We start from the raw sequence: 22,817 nt of genomic DNA, 5'->3' as shown, positions 1-22,817 counted from the left end.
TCACAATGGCTTTTTGATACCATCAGAGGTCACATTCAACAGGAGCATTTTGTGAAATTCAGAGTACTAGTCAAACACCCCATAGATCTCTCAGTAAAATAATATCCACAGTCCATAGCCAATTATCAAGTTTCTCAGCTAAATCCAAGGTTTGAGCTACTTTCTTTTATGAACACATTCATTGTTTTCGCAGACTGGGGCATTCTCAAAGAAGAGAACCACAAACTGAGGGAAAATGTGATTTATTGCCATTATTAATCATGTCACTTAAAAAATATGGAATTGGACATTATTTTCGAAACATTATCTGCAATCCAAAAAAACTTCCGCTTCAGAATGTATATGAGCTGTTCCATTAAGGCAGGTACAGTAAGGTTAGAAACTGTCTTGGTCTTGTGGTAGGGAGTAACACAATGCTGTGAGCTTCAGGGTAACAGCTGATTGTACCTGGATTACATTTCAACACTTACTTTTGAATTTGGGTTCACTCTGAAAAGGAAAGTCACAGAATAAAGCTGTCAACTTCTTCAAACAGATACTGTTTCACAAAATTGAAAAGCACAGGAAGCCCGTTGTGCTGGGAGCAGCTTGGAGCTTGTCCTGGGCAGAAACATCTTCGGTTTCACAGAAGAATCTTGTAGTAATCATCCTTGTAGCTGTACAAAACCACCACAGCAACCCTGCAAAGACAACACACTCATCAAGTCAAAAACTTGATACTTAATGTATGTCCAAAACAACCCCACCGTGTGTCCACTAGCAGACTGTTGATGTTTCTATATGCAAACACTTGCTATGACCATCAAAAACAGACAATAACCTATCTGTTTTATTGTGTAAGTCTACCACACCAGATAAAGTCTGTTTAGCTGTTTAACAGGCCAGTTCATTGTGTAAAAACAGCCTAATTGGACTATTTCTATTCATTGTCACCTTGATCATTATTGGCCCTAGCTTTCCATTCTTTTACAGGGCATTTCAGATGACCTGGGGGGGGCAGCTAGTCTGTTTTGAAGTACATGAAATAGTGGCTGTAGCTGTAAGACTGGGGCAGCTCAATGACTGTGGGGCCCCATGGGTAGTTTACAGGCACAGTGCAGCCAAGTGACTGTTGACTACTGTGGCCTTTGGCCCACTCATCTTGTCTTCTCTGTGCCCTAGTTCCAGCCAAAACAAACACAAAAACACCCACTGTGAATATCTCCATTGTTAGCGAGCCCAAATGATGTTGTCAGTAAACACTTTTCCCTTAACGGTGAATGAGTACACACAGGAAATTAAAACCAACTGCTCTGGACAGTCTACGAAGAGCCCAGATGGAACCAGAGAAAGAGGCTCTAGCTTTCTCCCATTCATGAAAGAGAACATCCGTCAAATCCTACATGTTCCTTGTTCTGAAAATCCAAATGAAGCTAGGCAGTGCAAAAAAAATAGAATTTAGCCAAGTCTTTGAGCAGGGCTATAGAAGGTGAGGCTGATATTAGCCCAGGCTCCTGTAGACAGCTTGCAGTGGGGCTTTAGCCCTGCCTGTGACCTGGCCTATGGCCCAGGACTCTAGGTGTCACTCACAGTGGAAACAACCAGACAGCAGACAGACAAACAGTCCAAATCTTTCCCCCAGATTCCAAATGGAAATCTGATAATCTGAGGAGTTGTTTTAGAGACTACAGTTATCTCTGACCTGATAATCTGAGGAGTTGTTTTAGACTATAGTTATCTCTGACCTGATCTGTTTGAAGAGTTGACTGACATCCACCTACCTGGGGTATGGGCTGGGGTTTTCTGGTGTTTGCTGGTCACAAAAGGAAGTCTGGTTTTTAAAGGGCCTTTAATGGTCTCTACCGTTTTCCTCAGGTTTCATGATTTTTAATAAAAAGGCGAGTTGGGCCTGAGTCATGCCCTGGGAGCACACAGGGGCGAGGCGATGGAGTATACTGCCCTGCTCTCTCACACTGGCTGGGCTCGCCTGCCCTGAGACACCCATACGCTGTTCAAAACAGCCCAGTAACCACAGGTACAACTACGCACCTTTTCATGATTTTGAAGCGGTGGATCTCCTCGCAGATGGACTTGAGGTAGCGCTGCTTGGGGAGACGCGACAGCAGATGTTTAACGCTGATATTGAACGACTCATCTCCATCAAACTACAGACAGAGAGACAGAGAGACAGAGAGAGAGAGAGAGAGAGAGAGAGAGAGAGAGAGAGAGAGAGAGAGACAGAGAGAGAGAGAGAGAGACAGAGAGAGAGAGAGAGACAGAGAGAGAGAGAGAAAGAGAGAGAGAGAGAGAGAGAGAGAGAGAGAGAGAGAGAGAGAGAGACAGAGAGACAGAGAGAGAGAGAGAGAGAGACAGAGAGAGACAGAGACAGAGACAGAGAAAGAGAAAGAGAAAGAGAAAGAGAAAGAGAGAGAGAGAGAGAGAGACAGAGACAGAGAGAGAAAGACAGAGACAGAGACAGAGAGAGAAAGAGAAAGAGAAGAGAGAGAGAGAGAGAGCCACAGAGAGAGATCAGACATTCAACATAGCCACTATGATCAAACAAACACGGTTGTTATTGTATTTGTCGTTACCGTGTCGGAGACTCCACCATCTGCAGTTAATGGGGGGAAATATAAAAGATAGATCTGCGGGTTGTGGATTTTACACATTGTATATTTTTGCCTGTTGAGACTGGAGGTTCTGTAAAGCTGCTAGGATAGTTTAGAGTCTCAGGCCCTCAATGCTCTGTGGGGTAATTAGTGTGATGGGGGGTTTCCTGTGGGTCTGGGCATGCACACTGTGTATTGTAAGTTGTTTTCTCTGACACTCAATCACAAAGCCATGTATGATGTGAGAGTGGAACTGTATAAGGTTGCCATTCATTCTATGCTTTGTCTGCTAATATAAGCTTGTGTTTGGAGCATTTTTAAAAATCTTTAACACCATATCATTTACATTCTCTGTTTTTTATGAAAGCTAGGGGTTTCTGCTTCGTTTGGCAGGCGCTGCAGCCAGGAATTTGGAAAATGAGTGTTCACACCTTGTCCCAGCTGATAGTTGGGTAAATCTGTGGTGTTTACTCCCCTCCCCAGACAAGGCTAAGGAAGGAGTCAGGACTCCCAAATGTTTCCTCTCCGCAGGCCTGACCCCCCTCCCTTCCCTCCCCTACTCCATCCTGCCAAGATGTAGTTTATTGGTTGTGCAGATGGAGGTCATGATAAGCAGAGCTGGGTACAGACCTCCAAAGACAGGAAGTTGATGAGGGTTTCCTTCGGCAGGTCCACCTGGGACGGAACAACAAAGGGAGGTGCGTTAGACTCCACTAACACAACGGCTGTTACTGTATCTCACCATGTAATCTCAGACCACACTGTACATAGCATGCTGTCCTTTTCCTTAGGAAGTACATGTAACCTCAGCCACAGCACTCAAATATTAGCTATAAATATTCAAGACACATTCCAGAATGGCACAAAACAGAAGGTTCAGTTCCCTCAGCTCAAGGTCATGAAGATCATTTGCCCACTGTGCTGTAGCAATTTAGTCAGAGCAGAACATAGACTTTGTTCATTATTCTTCACTTATGGTGCTCTCACCACCACTGAGTGTACTACTGTAACTCATTCATGGTGCTCTCACCACCACTGAGTGTACTACTGTAACTCATTCATGGTGCTCTCACCACCACTGAGTGTACTACTGTAACTCATTCATGGTGCTCTCACCACCACTGAGTGTACTACTGTAACTCATTCATGGTGCTCTCACCACCACTGAGTGTACTACTGTAACTCATTCATGGTGCTCTCACCACCACTGAGTGCACTACTGTAACTCATTCACGGTGCTCTCACCCCCACTGAGTGCACTACTGTAAAATGTCCTTTGCAGGAAATCATAGAACTGTCAGTGCTGATTTTCCATCTATGCCTTAAAATCTTGGTTAAATTGCCTTTTTCTTTAGTTAGGGGTATTACCTATGACAGACGGGTAGCATTACTGCTGATGTAACCTGGAAACAGACTTCTAGCTCTGAGTAAATACATACCGGCATCAAGGTGAATATGTCTGTTATGCTTCAATACCTCACGCTCCAGCATCTAACCCTCTGATGTGAACCAGACACAAACATATGGAATGACAAATGTATTTGGACTATGTCATATCAGTAAATAATACACTGTATAATTTACTCTGTGAATATCTCCTTTCAAATAGACTACGAAACCACAAATAAACAAAATATGCTAGCAATTTAGCTCCAAATGACATGCTCTCTCCTTCCGTTTTCTGTTTTGGAGCAACTGGAATCACTTTGTAGCCATCTCCCTCCAGGAGAGCTCTGGTAACCCCTCTGCATGCAGAGAAAAACAGAGTGGAGAACCACTAGTCCAACTGATCAGCTAACCTCTGTCCTCGTTTCACACACAGATCTATTTCATACATGGATTCAACAGATAAGGTGTAGAGGTGGGAAAACAGAAAATGACTTACAGCCAGAACTTCGATGTCATTGCTCTTGCTCTGTAAATTGCTACCTAGATTCTGCAATCTGGTTTGTATCTGAAAAAAGAGAGAGAGAGAGAGAAAGAGAAAGAGAGAGAGAGACAGAGAGACAGAGAGACAGAGAGAGAGAGAGAGAGAGAGAGGGGAAAAGGAGTAATTGCTCCCATGAACACAATGAAACTGGGAAACAAAAGCCACTTCATCCTCACATGCAATCCGTCTCTACGCGAGCCAATGGGGTTTAAGCCTGGGCTGGCGGCGTGTAAAAGGAGGCGCGTTGTCTGACTGTGACGAACGCTACAGTGAGACAGAGCTGGGAACCACAGCCAGAGAGGGAGAGAGAGGGCGAGGTTGTCCCGGTCTCGTGATCGGCTGCATGACTGGGCTTGGCTCGGTCCGTCTGTCTGTTGTGTATGTCTTTCTGTCTGTTATAGCCTACTCCAGGAGAGGTGTGAGTGACAGATGTGATTGATTGACAGACCTGGGTCTCGTAGCGTCGTCTGGTGCTAGAGGACACCTTCTCCGGGGTGAGGAGGTTCACATTCATGTTACTAGAGGCACTGCTCCCGTGCTGCTCTGATGATCCTGTCAGATCACACCACACACACACACACACACACACACACACACACACACACACACACACACACACACACACCTAATGAGACCATGGCAATATGTCAGAGCTGTTACAGCCTTCTCCCACCACCACCCACAGACACCAGTCGACTGAGAAGCCATCATTGTTAGCCAGACTAATAAGTCCAGTGTGTTGTATTAAGGTTTATATCTACTGTACATCTGAGCCAGAGGTGAGAAATGTAACACTACCACTAATCACTTTGTAGTTCACATATTCACCATCACTCTTTGATTATCCATTTAACAAAGCTCTGCCACCATGTAGGGACTTAAACCCAGAACAAAGTAGGTTCATAGGAAACCAGAGGACCATAATTACTGCTCTGCTCTCTCTCAAAGGTAATGGGGTCATCCTTGGACACAGGGTCAAGAGGCTGTTCAACTGTACCTGAGGTACTGAGGAGTGATCCCTTGGAATTCTGAAGAGAGACAGTCTCAGAGATTTCCCTGTTGGAGGAGAGACAAACAACATCGCTGTGTCAGTCTCTTTCCCCAACTTCACTGGAAGTGTGGAACAGAGTTTGTGCGTGGGCTAGTAAACCGTGTTGTCACCTGACATTTCTCTCCTCATAGAATTTGGTCCGACATTTCTGAACAATGTGATCCACAAGGTCAGACTCTGGAATCCTCTTCTCTGACTGCCTTTCCTTCTCAAAGGACTTGACCTGGGGAGACACAGTGGATAGGGAGGGGAATCAGACCTGCTTCCAGCACACACGTTCACTCAAAATTCTCAGATTTTGGGGAATTCATATCAATACCATATACACAGAGTATACCAAACATTAGGAACACCTTCCTAATATAGTTTCACCACCCTGTTTGCCCTCAGAGCTTTGAACATCTGGACAAGCTTTATATAAATGAATAGTTATTATTATTACCTTGATGTAGTTCCCCTCCTTGTCTGAGACCAGGGCCATGCAGGTGATGCCAGCCTGTCTGCAGTGCTCCAGCAGAGTCTCCTGGGACTGAACACAACACAGTCAGATCCAGGGGGGAAGAAAACACTGCTTTGTAATAGCCAAGTGAAAATATGGTATATACTGCCCCCAAGATGATGATGTCACCAAATGGCTCCAGATCCTGCAACCTATTTCTAGACCCAGATGAACATTTACAGTTACTACTACTAAATGTGGATTGACCAACTGTATGGTTTTGGTGAATTGTAACCTGCATGTACTTACAATAGAGCAGGGTTCCCAAACTGGTGGCCTGCGGGCAGAATTGGGCCAGCGGAAGGTTTTATTTGTCCCTCCAAATATTCTAACTGAAATCCTCCCCCCCTTCCCCAAAAGTTGCATTTTCATTGTTGGACATAAAAAATTTTTAAAAAAACAGGAAATCAGCTCCAAGTGATTTTAATTTGGAAAAAAAAAAAGTATTTCCACACATAATAGATAGATTGTATACAAATGTGATCATATACAAATGTAATCAAGGTTTAAAATGATTATGTTTTAGTCAAATATTACATCTATTTGGGTTTCTTGCTGTCAATTTGCAGTCTACAAATTAGTAATTATGTTCCAGCCCCCCAACCATCCCCTCAAGAAAGAAAATCTAGTTGATGATCCCAGCTATAGGGGTTGTGGTAACAGTGAGATAGAGTTCAGTGGTTACAGTGAGCAAGTGGACCCCTTCAACACTATACAGTGAATTAGTTTGAGGATAAGCTCTCCTTCAGCTCCATGTTTCTCCTGTAATATGACAGTGGGGTTATGGGAAAGTTAGTTTGTGGCGTATTTATCAAAGTGGGCTGTCTGTTTAAGAGTAAGAGTTGTAAGCAGTTCTGGTGGTTTAGTGGTGTGCTGAAAGCTGGGTTCAGGCAGGCTTCAGTGGCTTTCCTGTGACTCATCAGTTCCTGCAAACGGAGAGTGTGCGAGCAAACGGAGAGTGTGCGAGCAAACGGAGAGTGTGCGCTGTACGTGTTGGACAACACGGCAGGAATGTAATAATAAAAGCAGAAAACGCCCCCATTTAACACTGAGATCAGAGCAAGTGATGTGGTGGGAGAGAGAGAGAGAGCAGGGGTGGCAGAGATACCACTGGGCCACGGCAGCATAAAGCCAGGAAAATTAAATGCGTGCTGGGGGAACGCTTCACTTGTGCCTCATAAATTCCTCCAGAGTGGCGGAGAACCAAGTTTAGCTTGGAACGGAGAGCAACTCTGCCCATTGCACACACCTGGTCCTGTCCGGGTAGTGCACTCACCCGTGGCTGTGTGTGAGCAGCAGAGCTGATTTATCCTAATCAAATACAGACAGACAGGTTTCAACTGGCAGGCAATGCTGAGTCAGAACAGAGCAGCAGACGGACTCTGCCGAGGAACAATCCCTGTACTGTATATCATCTCTCTGCTCTGCTCTCCAGCGGTCTCTCTCCCCACCAGCTTCCTCACAGCAGCTCTCTCACTGAGACCGCCGAGGCTATAGCTCTGCCACTGTGGATGCCTGAGGGTAGACCAGCTTTCGGCCATATGCCTCCCAGCTGACCTCAGGGTTCACCATATTTGGCTAGAAAAACTAAAAGAAAGGAACCATCTCCAGACCATGATGATAATTTACTGGAGATTTGTCCAGAAAAAGCAGTGGATGTGAAAGGTGTTAGGAGGGGAGCATCTCAGCACTTAAACTCTGAACACTGGATGTTGTCTCTCACCCTCCCCCCAGCTGGCTGGCTGGTCCATAAGGCAGGCATCCCTAACAACTTGGAGTGACATGTTGTTCCTCTCCAGCAAAGCAGCGTGAGCTCAGACAAAGCAAAGCTTTTAATTGCTGCTTGGGGCTCAGGGGGATGGAGTTGGGCAATCAGTGACGTTACAGAGAGTCACCGAGACAGAAACAGAAGAGATCAAATGAAAAGTAGAGAAGAGAGGGGGGACACTGGAGTGGGTGGAAGGAATGATGGAGAGAACAAGGGAGAAAAGGGTGAGGTAAAGAGAGGAAAAGAGGATAAAAGAAGAGAACAAGAGGGGAAGTTTCAACGTAAGAGAGAGAGGAGAGCTGTCAGCTGCACGCTAACGCCAGGTTATGGGGGCCAGGCAGAGAGAGACACACAGCAGTAGTGACATACAGCTCCTGGCCTGAGATCAGGCTGTCACATAAACATGAAGAATGGGACGAGGCATGGCACCAGAACAGCAGTCACACTACACCACCCACATGCAACAGGATGACAACAAGTACACTGGAACACATTGAAACTCTTCTCAGGATAAAGTTGGTCAACAGACTTCAACTACAAACTGAAAATAAAAACTGCGTAGAAAACTCTATACAGTAACAGAGATGTATTTCATCGTATTTCTTAAACGTGCTACACTAACAGGCTTATACAAGTAACCTCAAAATGGATCCCATTCCCCTGAGTGTTTACAGGCCCAGACACTGTCAAGGTAAATAACTCGGGCAGTTTGGACCCCCTGTCCATGTTGGGTAGAAGAGAATAGAGGTGTTGCCCCCTGTTGGTTAGATATTGTCACAGCAGAAGGTGCTACAGGCTGCTCATCACTTACCTGTGACACATCATAGACGATGTCAGCAGAGACCCCTGCTGTCCACAGCTTCTGGATCACATTGATGGCCCTGCCCATGGAGGTGTGGCCTACAGGCACCACCAGCACATCACACAAACTGATAGAGGGCTAGGAGGCAGGGAGTTAGGGTTAAACACACACACAGAGCTCCACACAAATTCAGTTGATTTGATTACAGAGGGTTCGGGGGTAAACCCATCAACTGTCATTCTACAGTATAGAAATATACAGTAGAGCCTTTCCCAAAACAGCTACATTTTAGAGGCAGGATAATAACATATAATTTTAACGGAGGCTGAAAGTAATAAGCCATCCTCAAATATGACCTTCTGTGTCTGTGGGTCATTATCACTGATGAAGTGTTCTCACCGGCTCCTCCATGTTGGCCAGGGCAGCACAGACCTTGTCCAGAGCCACACTGGCCCCTACTGCCGAGGGGACAGGAGCAGAGGACGCTGGACCACGGAACTCAAGGATCTACAGGAAGAGAACCAGAAACCCTGACAGTTCAACACTTCCAAGGACCTAAGTTGGGACACAATCTGTTGGCGGCATGGGTAGGGTGGGGGCATTACCAGGTGGTCGTATCTCCCTCCTGCAGCCACGATGTCTGGCACTGTGCGTCTGCGTTTCTTGATGAAGGCCACAAACTGGAAGATGACCCCACAATGATGCTGCACTTTATATACCAGACCCAGATTGACCACTACCTAAAAGACACACACGAGAGAGAATCAATCGATCAATCACTCACTCACTCAACAGCAAAACACATTTCAATACCATTCTCTCCATGCACTTCATACACATGTGGTAACAATCAAGATGGAGGGTGAGAGGGAGTAGCAGTACCTGCAGCTTGACGCCCAGTCTCCTGAGCAGACCAGTGAGCTCCTCCAGGTCTCTGAGGCCCTGCTTGGCCAGCTGGGTTACGGCAGTCTTCTGTTTGGTCAGAGAGGTGATGAGGGGGACCAGGTCCCGAAGGTCTCCCTTTTGCTCTATGTATTTATACAGCGTCTGCAACTGGCAGGGAAAGACAGACAACATCAGACACAGATCTGAACAGAGAGAAAATACAGTATCTGTAGCTGAGAGCAAGGCAATGTTCAAGAAAAGCTGACCAGTATCTTCCCTCTGAGCAGAGTCACAGTGGACACACTGATGATTTCACCAGACATGTCATGCAACAGTAGATACTTACACTGTTGTTGGACAGAGAGAGGTTACAGAACTTGGCCTCCACCTCTCGCCTGGTCAGCTTTTCACTCTATGAACAGAGACAGGATACCATTTTATAGTTCCACTGGTAGAACAAATATGTTACGGACAAAACTTGCATGGTGTATGTTTAATTTGCACGAGTGCGGTGGGCGGAGTCCTAACCATGGCTTCACAAAGGATACTGGAGGCGTGGCTCAGCTTGTCCTCTGGGACTCCGCTGTGTAGCAGGATGGCCTTTAGCAGACTGGTGTGGTTCAGGTAGATGTGGTAGTTCCTCTCCTAACACAACACACACAATACACCATTACACCACACAACTAATACACCTGAGCACAAATACAATCCTCATCCATAAACCACTACTGTAGGAGGACCGTTCATCCCTAAACCACTACTGTAGGAGGACCGTTCATCCCTAAACCACTACTGTAGGAGCACTTCTCATCCCTAAACCACTACTGTAGGAGGACTTCTCATCCCTAAACCACTACTGTAGGAGGACTTCTCATCCCTAAACCACTACTGTAGGAGGACTTCTCATCCCTAAACCAATACTGTAGAAGGTCTTCTCATCCCTAAACCACTACTGTAGGAGGACTTCTCATCCCTAAACCACTACTGTAGGAGGACTGTTCATCCCTAAATCCCTACTGTAGGAGGACTTCTCATCCCTAAACCACTACTGTAGGAGGACTTCTCATCCCTAAACCGATACTGTAGGAGGACTTCTCATCCCTAAACCACTACTGTAGGAGGACTTCTCATCCCTAAACCACTACTGTAGAAGGTCTTCTCATCCCTAAACCACTACTGTAGGAGGACTTCTCATCCCTAAACCACTACTGTAGGAGGACTGTTCATCCCTAAATCCCTACTGTAGGAGGACTTCTCATCCCTAAACCACTACTGTAGGAGGACTTCTCATCCCTAAACCGATACTGTAGGAGGACTTCTCATCCCTAAACCACTACTGTAGGAGGACTTCTCATCCCTAAACCACTACTGTAGGAGGACTGTTCATCCCTAAATCCCTACTGTAGGAGGACTTCTCATCCCTAAACCACTACTGTAGGAGGACTTCTCATCCCTAAACCGATACTGTAGGAGGACTTCTCATCCCTAAACCACTACTGTAGGAGGACTTCTCATCCCTAAACCACTACTGTAGGAGGACTTCTCATCCCTAAACCACTACTGTAGGAGGACTTCTCATCCCTAAACCACTACTGTAGGACTTCTCATCCCTAAATCACTACTGTAGGAGGACTTCTCATCCCTAAACCACTACTGTAGGAGGACTTCTCATCTCTAAACCACTACTGTAGGAGGACTGCTCAGTGAAATGGCCACAGAGGCTGGCTGCTGCTCTCTCATTCAGTGACTCACACATTCTTAACAGCTTCCTCACACAGAGAGAGGGAATATACAGTAAATGGTGCAATCAGGGAGAGGGCCTTTTAGAGTGGGCCTGGAGCCACGGGGGTCCTCTTGCTGTAACAGGGCTGGGGGGGGACTGGGCTCATGCTGAGTGAACTGGGCCTACTGTACCAGGGTTTTTTCTGGATCAAAATGGAGCTTAGGTGGTGAGCGTGGCAGGGGTTGCGGTCGGCCTGGATGAATTTTAGAGAACATTTTAGAGGCCCCCACCTTGACGTTGTAGAGACATTTTTGCTTTTATAAGCCAATTTCCTGCAATTCTACACATTTTTCCATGCAACAGAGAAGAAATGTTGCGGTTTTAAAACAAATTTAGTGTGATTTTACATATTCTGCCATGGAGCTGAGAGAAGATTTTAACATTTTAAAGCTCATTTCTGCTAATGCTGTGTTCTAACTATACTGGTAAATTATTTTTTTGAATTTAATTCTCCCTGACTGTCTAGATTATATTTAGGTGATTGTTAGTTTTCAAAGATTCTATTCTTAAAAAATACATAGGTAATTTATCTTTTCTACATTCTTTATATATCTGGTTTTAGTCGTTTACACTGAAAGTGTTTTTCCCACCCAAGAATTTTAATGGCAGAAAAATCCCTGTGTAGTATCCAGGGAGTGAACAGGCCTGTGACCTGAACTAGACTGTGACAGGGGTAGTACCACGGTGAAAGGAGTGAGCCAGACAGGAAGTGGTCCAGTACTCGTACCTGGAGGACACTGAACTCCTGGATAATCTCTGAGATGGTGAAGATGGTCTCAGCGTCAGGCAGCAGGCTGTTGGTGACAGGGACAATGACATCAAAGGAACACTCCAGCAGCTCCCTGGGGTGAGCCCTGTCTGGCTTCCTGGGCCGGAACACACGCTCAATGCTCCACCTGCGCACACACACACCCCGTTACATTATGCTGGATATAAACACATGCTCGGATGACATGCAAAGACTGAACATGCATAGACTCAAGAATTCAGTGATTGACTCCTATGAGATTTACCTCTTGAAATGGGTAATATTATTTCTGGCCACAAATCTTGCGAATGCCATCTGGAATGGAGACAAAAGAGAGACTCTATAAACAGTGCATGCAAGACTACAATAAATCCCTATGTGGAAACAGACAGTTAGTCCCTAGGATGTTCCAGGGTTGTCCTGAGGTTATCCTGGCTCTAGTCCACTCTGATTGCGTCACAGTGTAGTACTTCCTGCTTCTTGATGCTCACCCGGAGGTCGTAGGGCAGGGTGACCAGCATACCGCTGTGGTCCATCAAGCAGGCCAGCTCACTGCCCTCATACAACTTCCTATTCCTGGGGAGCAGCAGGGGGGTCTGGAGACGCACAGCCCCTGGACAGACAGCCACAGAAACACTATGTTTAATGTATGTTACTAAGTTTAATGTACATAAAAATAGAACCTCAAACACAATATGGAAGTTCAAATTTAACCAGTGTGCCCGCCAGCCATGTACAGTATCTACTTTGCATAATATATATATATATATATTTGACCTGGACAAAGCAGATAATATATAAACTGAATAAACAAGTCAAATAAAGAATTGCAACTGTATAACATGTATATATAACCAAACATCTGCCTAGAATTATAGTCACTAGAGACAACAGTATATATGGGAGCAGATGTTTAAGTCAAGGCCCCCAGTGGGATCTTTATAACAGCGAGTTAGAGTGGAATGGGTCAAGTCGTTTGCACAAGAGAGTAAACATGACTTCAGCTCTTAAAATGGGACAAAAAAGTCCGGACTCACCGTGTTTCTTGAAGATCCTGGTAATTGTTTCGTACACATACTGTTGCAATTTAGCACTGTTGAAATTAAAACTACCCTGCAGCAAAACAAAACAAACGTAGTCTGTTATGAATCAAAAGGCATCGATTAAAACTTAAACAATCCCAACATTATGTGGAACAGATGACGGGAGAACTGCAACGGAACACAGGACCAGCATCATTACTGTGTCTACAGTGACACCTACAGGAGGAGATGGGTAGCTCTTCCCACTTTGGACCATTCTGTTCTGAGCATTCAAGACAAATTCTCCAATACTTGTCTGTCACAAACAGTGGTTTGAGACGCTATGAAACGGCAGAAAGAATAATCATACCCAAGCTTTAACGTCTGGTTGGCTTTGTGTTGTGTTTGTGTGGCTAGGTCAGGTTTGAGGGGTCTGGTCCAATGTGTCGGTGTGTTGGCCAGAGCAGTTGCCTAGTACCTTGTGGAGGTCGATATCGTAGGTGTAGTCCATGACGGGGGAGGTGTTCTGGGAGAAGAGCTGATTGACCATAGTGCGGTAGGCCTTGCCATTGACGTTAGCCATGGTGTGCTGCAGGACCTCGTGGAGCTCTGACTCCTCCATCTGGGGCGGGGGCAGCAGATCACTCTTCAAGAGCTCCTGGGCCGTGGGACGCAGGGCCGGGTCATGGTTCAACAGCCAGCCAATCACCTTCCTCTGAGATAAGACACAGGGCTAAGGATCAGTCAATCGGCCCATACCGTGTAACGTCACTCAGTTTGGTTTCATTAAACTTCCTATCGTCAGACTATGTGAACTACTTCTACTTTATACATACCTTCACAAAAACTCACAGAGCTGAGAGTATAACTTGTGTAACATGAATAGAATATGTCCTTAGTCACCTGCATTCCACTCTTACACTCAGGGAAGTCTTCAGGGAAGTGGATGTCCTCCTGCAGAGTGGAATGACAGAGTGACGGTGATGAAAGATGATTGAGACCCCCCCCCCCCCCGTGTTCCCTTTGCTGGACAGACTCACCATGCGCAGCTGGCTCAGGACTGAGATGCGTTCAGATCCGGTGGTCATGGGCCGGTAGGACATCTCAAACAGGATGATACCCAAGCTAAACAGATCCACTTTCTGAGGAGAAACTGAGGTTGAACCCTCTCCCCTTTTACATCAGGTTCATACAGTCCATTCAGAATGATATATTTCCTAGTGAGAATACAGTAACACCATTGGGAAAACCTTGAACTGCCTAAAATGACGGAGGACATTAGTCTGTGCTCCACCCAGGAGTCAAGGGCCTTAAAAAGTAATTATAAGACAGTATAATTCTTTTGAGACTTCTTTTGAGATCTTTTATGAATGATTGTACTGAGACAATACCTCCTTATTTTGTTCTTCTGAATTGACTTTGGTGCTTGTTCCATTCATACTGTATTTCTTACCTGGTTGTAAGTGGCTTTAGTATTTCCCTGCACCTCTGGACTGACATACAAGGCAGTACCAACCATACCAGTCATATTCCCTGTTCAGAAATAACAAGGTACAAAATATGAGCTTAACAGAGTCACAAAGTCTGAAACACTTGGGGCAGTTTGACGTGGAAGGAGGTTGCTTCTCAGTACCTGTTGGGTCCGATTTGAGAATCAGAACAGAGCCACTCTCCTCAATATCCAGTTTACCTGCTGCAGCCTATGAGGAGATTAAATGTACAGTCAAAACCACTTATTTGCTGATTCTTGACTGACTTGGGCTTGCAGAGAAGGCAATAACACGTTACAATTCTGACATTAAGACAAAAAAAAACAAAAAATTCATCAACTCAAAAATTCCACTTATAGACCTCAACATGAACTTCAAGGTATCAGTTAATTCATCTCTATCACCAGGAGACAGCGAAGCTGAGGACATTAAGGCCTACCACATTAGCAGGATGGTCTGTGGCCAGGCCAAAGTCTCCAATTTTCACATGGTCCTGAGAGTCCAAGAAAATGTTGACAGGCTTGAGGTCTCGATGAATCATCCCCTGTTGGAAGGGTGATGGGGAGGTGATCAATTAGTGCTAATTGGAACCGTGGCTAGAAGCATGTCATGCGCGTAATCATGGTTGTTCTGAGCCGTGCTGTGACAGCTTGGCTTCTTGGTGTAGAGGTAGGAAGGAACATGTATGCCAGAAGATTTGAGCGTTTGAAAAAATGAGAAGAGGATCCTTTAAAACCCAGTTTTGCATCAAACACATTTCAAAACACTTCATACAGCACAAATTATATCCCATATCAATGTCCACCATGAACCTAGCAAATCCTTTCTTTGACATTGGGATCTGAAGATTTAGCAGATACTTGGAGTGGAACAACATTATCAGAAGCAGTGACTGTCCTGGACTTCTTACCTGAATGTGACAGGACAGTACCCTCTCTCGCTCCACACTTCTCCAACTCTATGATCTCAACATGATATCTCTGTTCCACACCCTGAAGCAGACACTGAACCCTAAAGTGCACTCTGATTAGGGGAGATGGGGCTTTACAGACAGACCTGTTCGTGGATGTAGGCCAGGCCATCCAAGATCTCCCTGAAGAACCTCCACAGGCGACTGTTGTCCTGATGGAGGCCCTGGTCAATGGTGTCCCGCAAAGTGCTTTTTTCACAGTATTCCATCTGGAGGGAGGAGAGAACACAGGTTAGATCAGGGTTCTCACGGTCAGATCAATTTTTTTTAAATAATACATACATACATACATACATACATACATACATACATACATACATACATACATACATACATACATACATAAGTTGTGTTCTGATTATGAGGGGATCCCTGATTAATTTTGTGTCACAGCCCAAAAAGTTTGAGAACCCCTGGGTTAGATGTCAGACATAAAACAGTACCCTCTAGTATGGTATTAGTTAAGTGCTAGAGAACTGAGCCTTACCTGGATGTAAAGGTAATGTGCTATGAGCTGTGGCCTCTCTGAGTCTGTGCTATCTGTCGTGTCACCCCCCACTCTCTTGCTTGGCTCCTCCTAAGGAATGGAGATTACATTGAATGTAATTGGTGAAATTGTACACACTAGTAACACACACTATGGCAATAATGTGAACACTAACCTGAGATATGCTGCCATTCCCATTGTCAAAAATGATGTCACTCTCTGAGTCACTGTTTGATGGGCTAGACGCAAACAAAACAGATAACAAGAAGGGCATTTTATTTCAGTATATCAAGTGCACAGGGCACTGCATCAGATGTACCCTTAGAGGAACTCACAGGAACGAGGCACAGAAGACATCCTCTTCATCATCATCGTCCTCATCGCTGGTCTCGTGGCCACTACACTTGGCGCTAGAGGACCTTTCGATGGAGGTGCTCCACTCCACCGAGCTGGCTAGGGCGGGGGGAGGGGCGTTGTCCTCCACGTTGTCAAGAATGCTGAAGCCCAGCTCGTTGAGTCGCAGAGAGGGGGCTCGGACCTGGGGCAGTTTCTCCGCTGTGCTCTTGGGCTCGGAGCTGTCTGAGCTCAGGACCCCCGTGGAGGGGGTCTCGTGCCTCTCGATCCAGGCGTTGTAGTAGCGGACGATGTTCTCATGGTTGAGGCGCGACAGCAGCGTCACCTCACCTTTGATCCTACGGAACTGCTTACTGGCTGGGTTCACCTGGATACGCTTCACAGCATAGTAACAGCCATCCAACTTGTTCTGGACCTGCACACAAAGAGAGCGGTATGGACAGAGAGAAAGAGAAACAAAGATGGGGGGGGGAAACAAGCGAATACAAACATTATGTGAACAATAACCATGGACTAAAAGAAAAGGCTATGAAAGCTACTGTCAGCTATGCTACAGTGCCTTGCGAAAGTATTCGGCCCCCTTGAACTTTGCGACCTTTTGCCACATTTCAGGCTTCAAAAATAAAGATATAAAACTGTATTTTTTTGTGAAGAATCAACAACAAGTGGGACACAATCATGAAGTGGAACGACATTTATTGGATATTTCAAACCTTTTTAACAAATCAAAAACTGAAAAATTGGGCGTGCAAAATTATTCAGCCCCTTTACTTTCAGTGCAGCAAACTCTCTCCACAAGTTCAGTGAGGATCTCTGAATGATCCAATGTTGACCTAAATGACTAATGATGATAAATACAATCCACCTGTGTGTAATCAAGTCTCCGTATAAATGTACCTGCACTGTGATAGTCTCAGAGGTCCGTTAAAAGCGCAGAGAGCATCATGAAGAACAAGGAACACACCAGGCAGGTCCGAGATACTGTTGTGAAGAAGTTTAAAGCCGGATTTGGATACAAAAAGATTTCCCAAGCTTTAAACATCCCAAGGAGCACTGTGCAAGCGATAATATTGAAATGGAAGGAGTATCAGACCACTGCAAATCTACCAAGACCTGGCCGTCCCTCTAAACTTTCAGCTCATACAAGGAGAAGACTGATCAGAGATGCAGCCAAGAGGCCCATGATCACTCTGGATGAACTGCAGAGATCTACAGCTGACGTGGGAGACTCTGTCCATAGGACAACAATCAGTCGTAAATTGCACAAATCTGGCCTTTATGGAAGAGTGGCAAGAAGAAAGCCATTTCTTGAAGATATCCATAAAAAGTGTTGTTTAAAGTTTGCCACAAGCCACCTGGGAGACACACCAAACAAGTGGAAGAAGGTGCTCTGGTCAGATGAAACCAAAATTGAACTTTTTGGCAACAATGCAAAACGTTATGTTTGGCGTAAAAGCAACACAGCTGAACACACCATCCCCACTGTCAAACATGGTGGTGGCAGCATCATGGTTTGGGCCTGCTTTTCTTCAGCAGGGACAGGGAAGGTGGTTAAAATTGATGGGAAGATGGATGGAGCCAAATACAGGACAATTCTGGAAGAAAACCTGATGGAGTCTGCAAAAGACCTGAGACTGGGACGGAGATTTGTCTTCCAACAAGACAATGATCCAAAACAAAAAGCAAAATCTACAATGGAATGGTTCAAAAATAAACATATCCAGGTGTTAGAATGGCCAAGTCAAAGTCCAGACCTGAATCCAATCGAGAATCTGTGGAAAGAACTGAAAACTGCTGTTCACAAATGCTCTCCATCCAACCTCACTGAGCTCGAGCTGTTTTGCAAGGAGGAATGGGAAAAAATGTCAGTCTCTCGATGTGCAAAACTGATAGAGACATACCCCAAGCGACTTACAGCTGTAATCGCAGCAAAAGGTGGCGCTACAAAGTATTAACTTAAGGGGGCTGAATAATTTTGCACGCCCAATTTTTCAGTTTTTGATTTGTTAAAAAAGTTTGAAATATCCAATAAATGTCGTTCCACTTCATGATTGTGTCCCACTTGTTGTTGATTCTTCACAAAAAAATACAGTTTTATATCTTTATGTTTGAAGCCTGAAATGTGGCAAAAGGTCGCAAAGTTCAAGGGGGCCGAATACTTTCGCAAGGCACTGTATATTAAACATGGTTTACCTTGATAACGGCACCAAAAGCTCCTTTCCCCAGCAGCTGTAACTCTTCAAACTCATTGAAGTAGCGTGAGAACTGCCTCTGCAGCCCAGTGCTGAACGGAGCATTGAGGATGTGACTGTGAGGGATGACCGACGACGCAAAGTCATCCCCATTGTCTGGGAGAGGACAGAATACACCAGTCAGGACTCTATATGGTGAATCAGAAGTCTGAACTCTTAGTGTGTGACTTTAACACTGAAAATATCTAGTGGCTCTGTTCTGAACTTTGTAAAGAGAAGTTGTCACCTTCTGGACTAGCATCCTGGCACTGTAGAGGGGTCTTTGGAAGTGGAGGGTTGAGGAAGGGGTGGTCCAAGAGCTGCTGGGTGTTCCAGCGGTCAGCATCATCCAGGCACACACACCTACCACACACACAAACAGTGAACGTTGCATTACGCATGGAAACTTCCAATAGAGCTAACATTCATGTAGGGGATTCCTGGCAAGGCCCATTGTGGCCATCAACATCTGGTCCACACTGTGTTACTCTGCATCCACACTACACTAACACTGGTACCAAAACACAGAGGACGAACTCTGACAACCAACCGCTGATTAACACATTGTCCATGATAGGAGGACAATAGGCCAAAAGGCACAGGAAAGTGAAATACATCATATTGAACCTGTATGTGCAGTGTGCCTGGTTTCTATCACAAGAATAATAAAGCTGACATGTTTCCTAAATCATTTAGCTAGATATACCAAAAAACATGTGCTAATGAGTCATAATCTGTAAAACACATTTTAATTTAACCACAGAAAAATACAAGTTTTAATTGACTGCCACCATAAAAAAGTGAGAAGGTCCAGGCATGGAAGAAGTGGCTGAGACTGGGCTGTCTAGCTGTCACTGAGACTAGCTGTCTGGCCAAACTGAGTTGATGGTTATTGTCAGGCAGGCGTACCTGTTAAGGAAGTCCTGGAAGTCAGCTGGCAGGCTGGTGGGCACAGACACAGGGTACTCCCTGACCTCCTTCCCCTGGCTCAGTGCCAGCAGCATAAGCCCCAGGCTCCATACGTCCCCTTTCTTCCCAGCCTTGGTGGGAAGCATGTCCTCACAGAAGTGCACGCGGGCCTGCTGAAAGATGTCCTCATTGCAGAGGTCACCCAGTCTCTTGGAGAGGCTGTAGTCTGTGAGACGCACATTACCCTGGTGGTCCAGCAGCACACTAGAGGCGCCCAGCTGTTTGTGGACAACAGAGTTGGAGTGGAGGTAGTCGAGGGCAGCCAGGAGCTGGGTGGTGAGCAGGCGGAGGCGCTCTAGGGGGATGGCGGTCTGGCTGGCCAGGCTCTGGCTCAGACTGCTGCTGACCCCAACATACTCCACCAGCAGGTCCACCACCAGGCAGTCATCCCTCTCACTGGAGCTCAGGGCCTGGTAGTGCACCAGGTTAGGGTGCTCCAGCTTCAGGAGGGAGTTCAGCTCACTCTCTGCTCCATGGATCTATAAAGACATGGACAGAGGGTATTACTTAGTGTGTAGGCATCTGTGTTACAATATCTTGAAATCTATGACTATAGCATCTGAAGTCAGGAAGGATCTCAGCAAGGAATTACTCACCTGCTTTTTACAATTGTCAATCTTCCCGTTTTCCTCGCTGGTGAAGAACTTGCCAATCTTCTTGTTCCAGCGTAGGATCCACTCGTATACTACAGCAAACTCTCCGTTGGTCGCATCGAATGCATTATAAACATTACGGCCAAGCCTCTCACTCTCCCCTGCCAGAGACACAGACACATAGCATACTGAGGCGCATAACTCAACACAGACAGTACAGTAAACTACAATACAAAACAACATAATGAGAGAGATTTACAGGAAATTATCATCTCTTACCCAGGCACTTCCCTCTATGCACTACGATGTCCCCCAGGGTACTGTTGCTGAAATGAAGCACTTCCTGTGAACGTTGGTTATCCTCGCTGTATGTGTCCCGTCTGGTGACAACAAAAACAACATGCAAAGTTAGCTCCGTGTAGTTCAGGGACAGAGCTATATCTTAGGAATGTATGTTGCTGGTCCGTGCCTGTGGCGGGTGTTCGAGTTGGTTCGTCTCCGGTGGTTGGCCCCTTTTCTGGGTTCAGTGAGCTCAGGTGGAGGTCCAGGGGAACAAGGTGAGCTGCCCAATACAGAACAACTTTCTATGGCAGGCTGGTCCAAACTGTCAAAGCGCTCCTGGGCAATCACAAAGCCAGAATCTGTTTACATTTCATGCTCTGTTTTGTATGGAGGTTTATTTTTAATATGTAGGTCAAGTCAAGCATGATTTTAATTAATTTGGTTTCAAACAATATTATATTAATTGATGATCAGTATCCTAAAAACCTAAAGTCTGTCACTTTTCCAAAGAGGGATAAGAAGTATTGGTTCTAAAAAAGTGAGTTGGCTAAATGTAAACATTTGAAGATTATGAAGGCACCTGTTTGGCCATTTCTTTCCTCTTCTTCTCCTCTCGTTTCTCCTCCTCTCTTCTTTGGATTTCAGCCATGATCTCAAATTTCTGTAGAGGTGAAAGGGTTTAAAGATATAGTACATTTGTGTGTGTGTGTGTGTGTGTGTGTGTGTGTGTGTGTGTGTGTGTGTGTGTGTCCTCCTCACCGTCTGCTCCTCCTGCCTGCGGCGTTGATCCAGTCGCTTTTGCTCCTCCAGGGCTAGCCTCTCCTGCTGCAGCCGCTGGTTCTTCAGCATCTCCTCATGGAAGGAGCTGGACGGACGCTTGTTGTGTTCACTCAGAAACCCCTGAACATGGTCGGCCAGCTCATAGATCATCACCTGGGGGAAGAGAGGGGGAGGTGATGGAGAAAATATGTCATTTTGAGACTTACACAATGACGTGACCAAAGAAAAATTATAATTGTAGTGTCTAAGGGTTCAGTGGAGGTGTTGGTCATCTGTCTGCCGGCCTGTAAAAGACTATCTCACCTCCCCACATCGCTCTGCAGCCAGTTTAGTGAGCTCTGTCTGGAGGTTCTGGAGGTTGTCATTGGAGAGACCTTTGGCATTCTTTAAGTCAAGCTCTGGAGGCCTGTCTCCCAAACAAACAAAGGAATGAATGCTTAAAAACATATACCATTTTGTTCCAGACAGATTAAATGATTAGGCGATTGTATCAAACCGAAAAACACGTTGAACTACAAATCAGGCACAGTATTCCTAATGCCAGAGGTGGCAGCTGTTATTTATATTTCATCAGACAGCAACAGCTGGCCTGACTACACGTGGCCCCAGTGGTGTATACTAGGAAATATTATCTAACATTATACATCTGAATCTAGGGCAAGATATACTGTATGACATGCATTCCATCGATGGATTGATCTAATGATACTCACACATCTGGGTACGTTGGTGGGATTTTGACCTGCAAGTCCACTGTCACATAACTTTCCTTCCCATTGCTTAGTCCGTTAGGACGCAGGCACAGGTATACCTCGGGTGGCCTTTTGATCTGAATGAGGAGAAAGCAGAACACAGAAGGACACAAATATAGGAATTATTGTTGGTGTAATCAACACTACGTCGCATTAGCAAGTCAGCAATCAGGAACTCTATTCATCAAACAATTGTGTTGAAAGTAGGCCTACCTTCCATGGACGGTTATTCCGCAGATCCTGAAAATCATCTCCAAAAATGGATGCAAGCGCTTCTAGTTCGTTTTCCTGTTGAACAGAATAGTCGTCGGTTCCACTCCCAGCTGCAGAAGTCTGATGACAACTCATCCTACTAGCTGAGCTACATGGACACTCATGTCTCGCGCATACACCCGTCTTAATATCGAGGCGAATTAGTTACAACCTATTGTAACACTCGTCTTTTGTTACTTAGTAACATTACAATATCAACCTTGGATAAAGTTACGCGATCAATAATGTATCTGATTCCAAAACGTTGAACTTCCAGCATTGACAGCACCACGGAATCACAACATAGTCGCAACGCTGGTGCATGGCAGGCGTCATACGTGCCGTCGCAGATGTAACGTCATTACGTAACATTTCCAAAACATAACTGTAGATGGCAGTAATGCACATCTCTAAAGAAAAATGAAATAAAACATTAAATGGAAGTTATGCAATTCATCACACATCTGTTCACCTGACTTCTTTATTATCAACCACAATTTGCAACCACAATTTGTTGTGTAATTAGGCCAATAATTCCTGTCTCAAGTGACTCAATACTCTGGATGATGGTGATGAGGAGA

At 45.3% G+C, this 22,817-nt stretch overlaps 1 protein-coding gene across 1 annotated transcript; it reads right to left on the bottom strand.

Annotated features, from left to right (window-relative positions):
- Positions 1–226: 226 nt before the first annotated feature.
- Positions 227–22,594, bottom strand: LOC110497958 (eIF-2-alpha kinase GCN2). The gene is made up of 39 exons (XM_036954904.1): positions 22,198–22,594; positions 21,946–22,061; positions 21,536–21,638; positions 21,212–21,385; positions 21,033–21,113; positions 20,640–20,788; positions 20,450–20,550; positions 20,174–20,331; positions 19,518–20,056; positions 18,856–18,971; positions 18,571–18,725; positions 16,359–16,792; positions 16,199–16,262; positions 16,024–16,113; positions 15,623–15,745; positions 15,006–15,110; positions 14,710–14,776; positions 14,530–14,609; positions 14,117–14,218; positions 13,980–14,030; positions 13,555–13,791; positions 13,092–13,167; positions 12,546–12,667; positions 12,320–12,369; positions 12,034–12,202; positions 10,052–10,168; positions 9,870–9,935; positions 9,521–9,691; positions 9,244–9,378; positions 9,038–9,145; positions 8,648–8,776; positions 6,012–6,098; positions 5,680–5,792; positions 5,516–5,574; positions 4,967–5,070; positions 4,474–4,542; positions 3,219–3,263; positions 2,029–2,144; positions 227–680 (listed from the first exon to the last, which is right to left on the bottom strand). The coding sequence occupies exons 1-39, from the start codon at positions 22,330–22,332 to the stop codon at positions 623–625; spliced, it is 4,974 nt and encodes a 1,657-aa protein (XP_036810799.1). The 5' UTR covers positions 22,333–22,594; the 3' UTR covers positions 227–622.
- Between the last annotated feature and the right edge of the window lie 223 nt (positions 22,595–22,817).

The sequence above is a fragment of the Oncorhynchus mykiss genome, chromosome 19 (assembly GCF_013265735.2).
Source record: "Oncorhynchus mykiss isolate Arlee chromosome 19, USDA_OmykA_1.1, whole genome shotgun sequence".
Lineage (NCBI taxonomy): Eukaryota > Metazoa > Chordata > Actinopteri > Salmoniformes > Salmonidae > Oncorhynchus > Oncorhynchus mykiss.
The sequence above is the reverse complement of the archived record's forward strand: the minus strand, read 5'-3'. Positions and strand labels throughout refer to the sequence as shown.

Excerpts from the sequence above, each read along its gene's own strand:
- LOC110497958 (XM_036954904.1), bottom strand. The coding sequence starts at position 22,332 with ATGAGTTGTCATCAGACTTCTGCAGCTGGGAGTGGAACCGACGACTAT. Across the intron at positions 21,639-21,945 it reads CCACCAACGTACCCAGATGT|GCCTCCAGAGCTTGACTTAA; the intron begins GTGAGTATCATT and ends TTTGGGAGACAG. Across the intron at positions 9,692-9,869 it reads TCTCTCTGTCCAACAACAGT|TTGCAGACGCTGTATAAATA; the intron begins GTAAGTATCTAC and ends TTTCCCTGCCAG.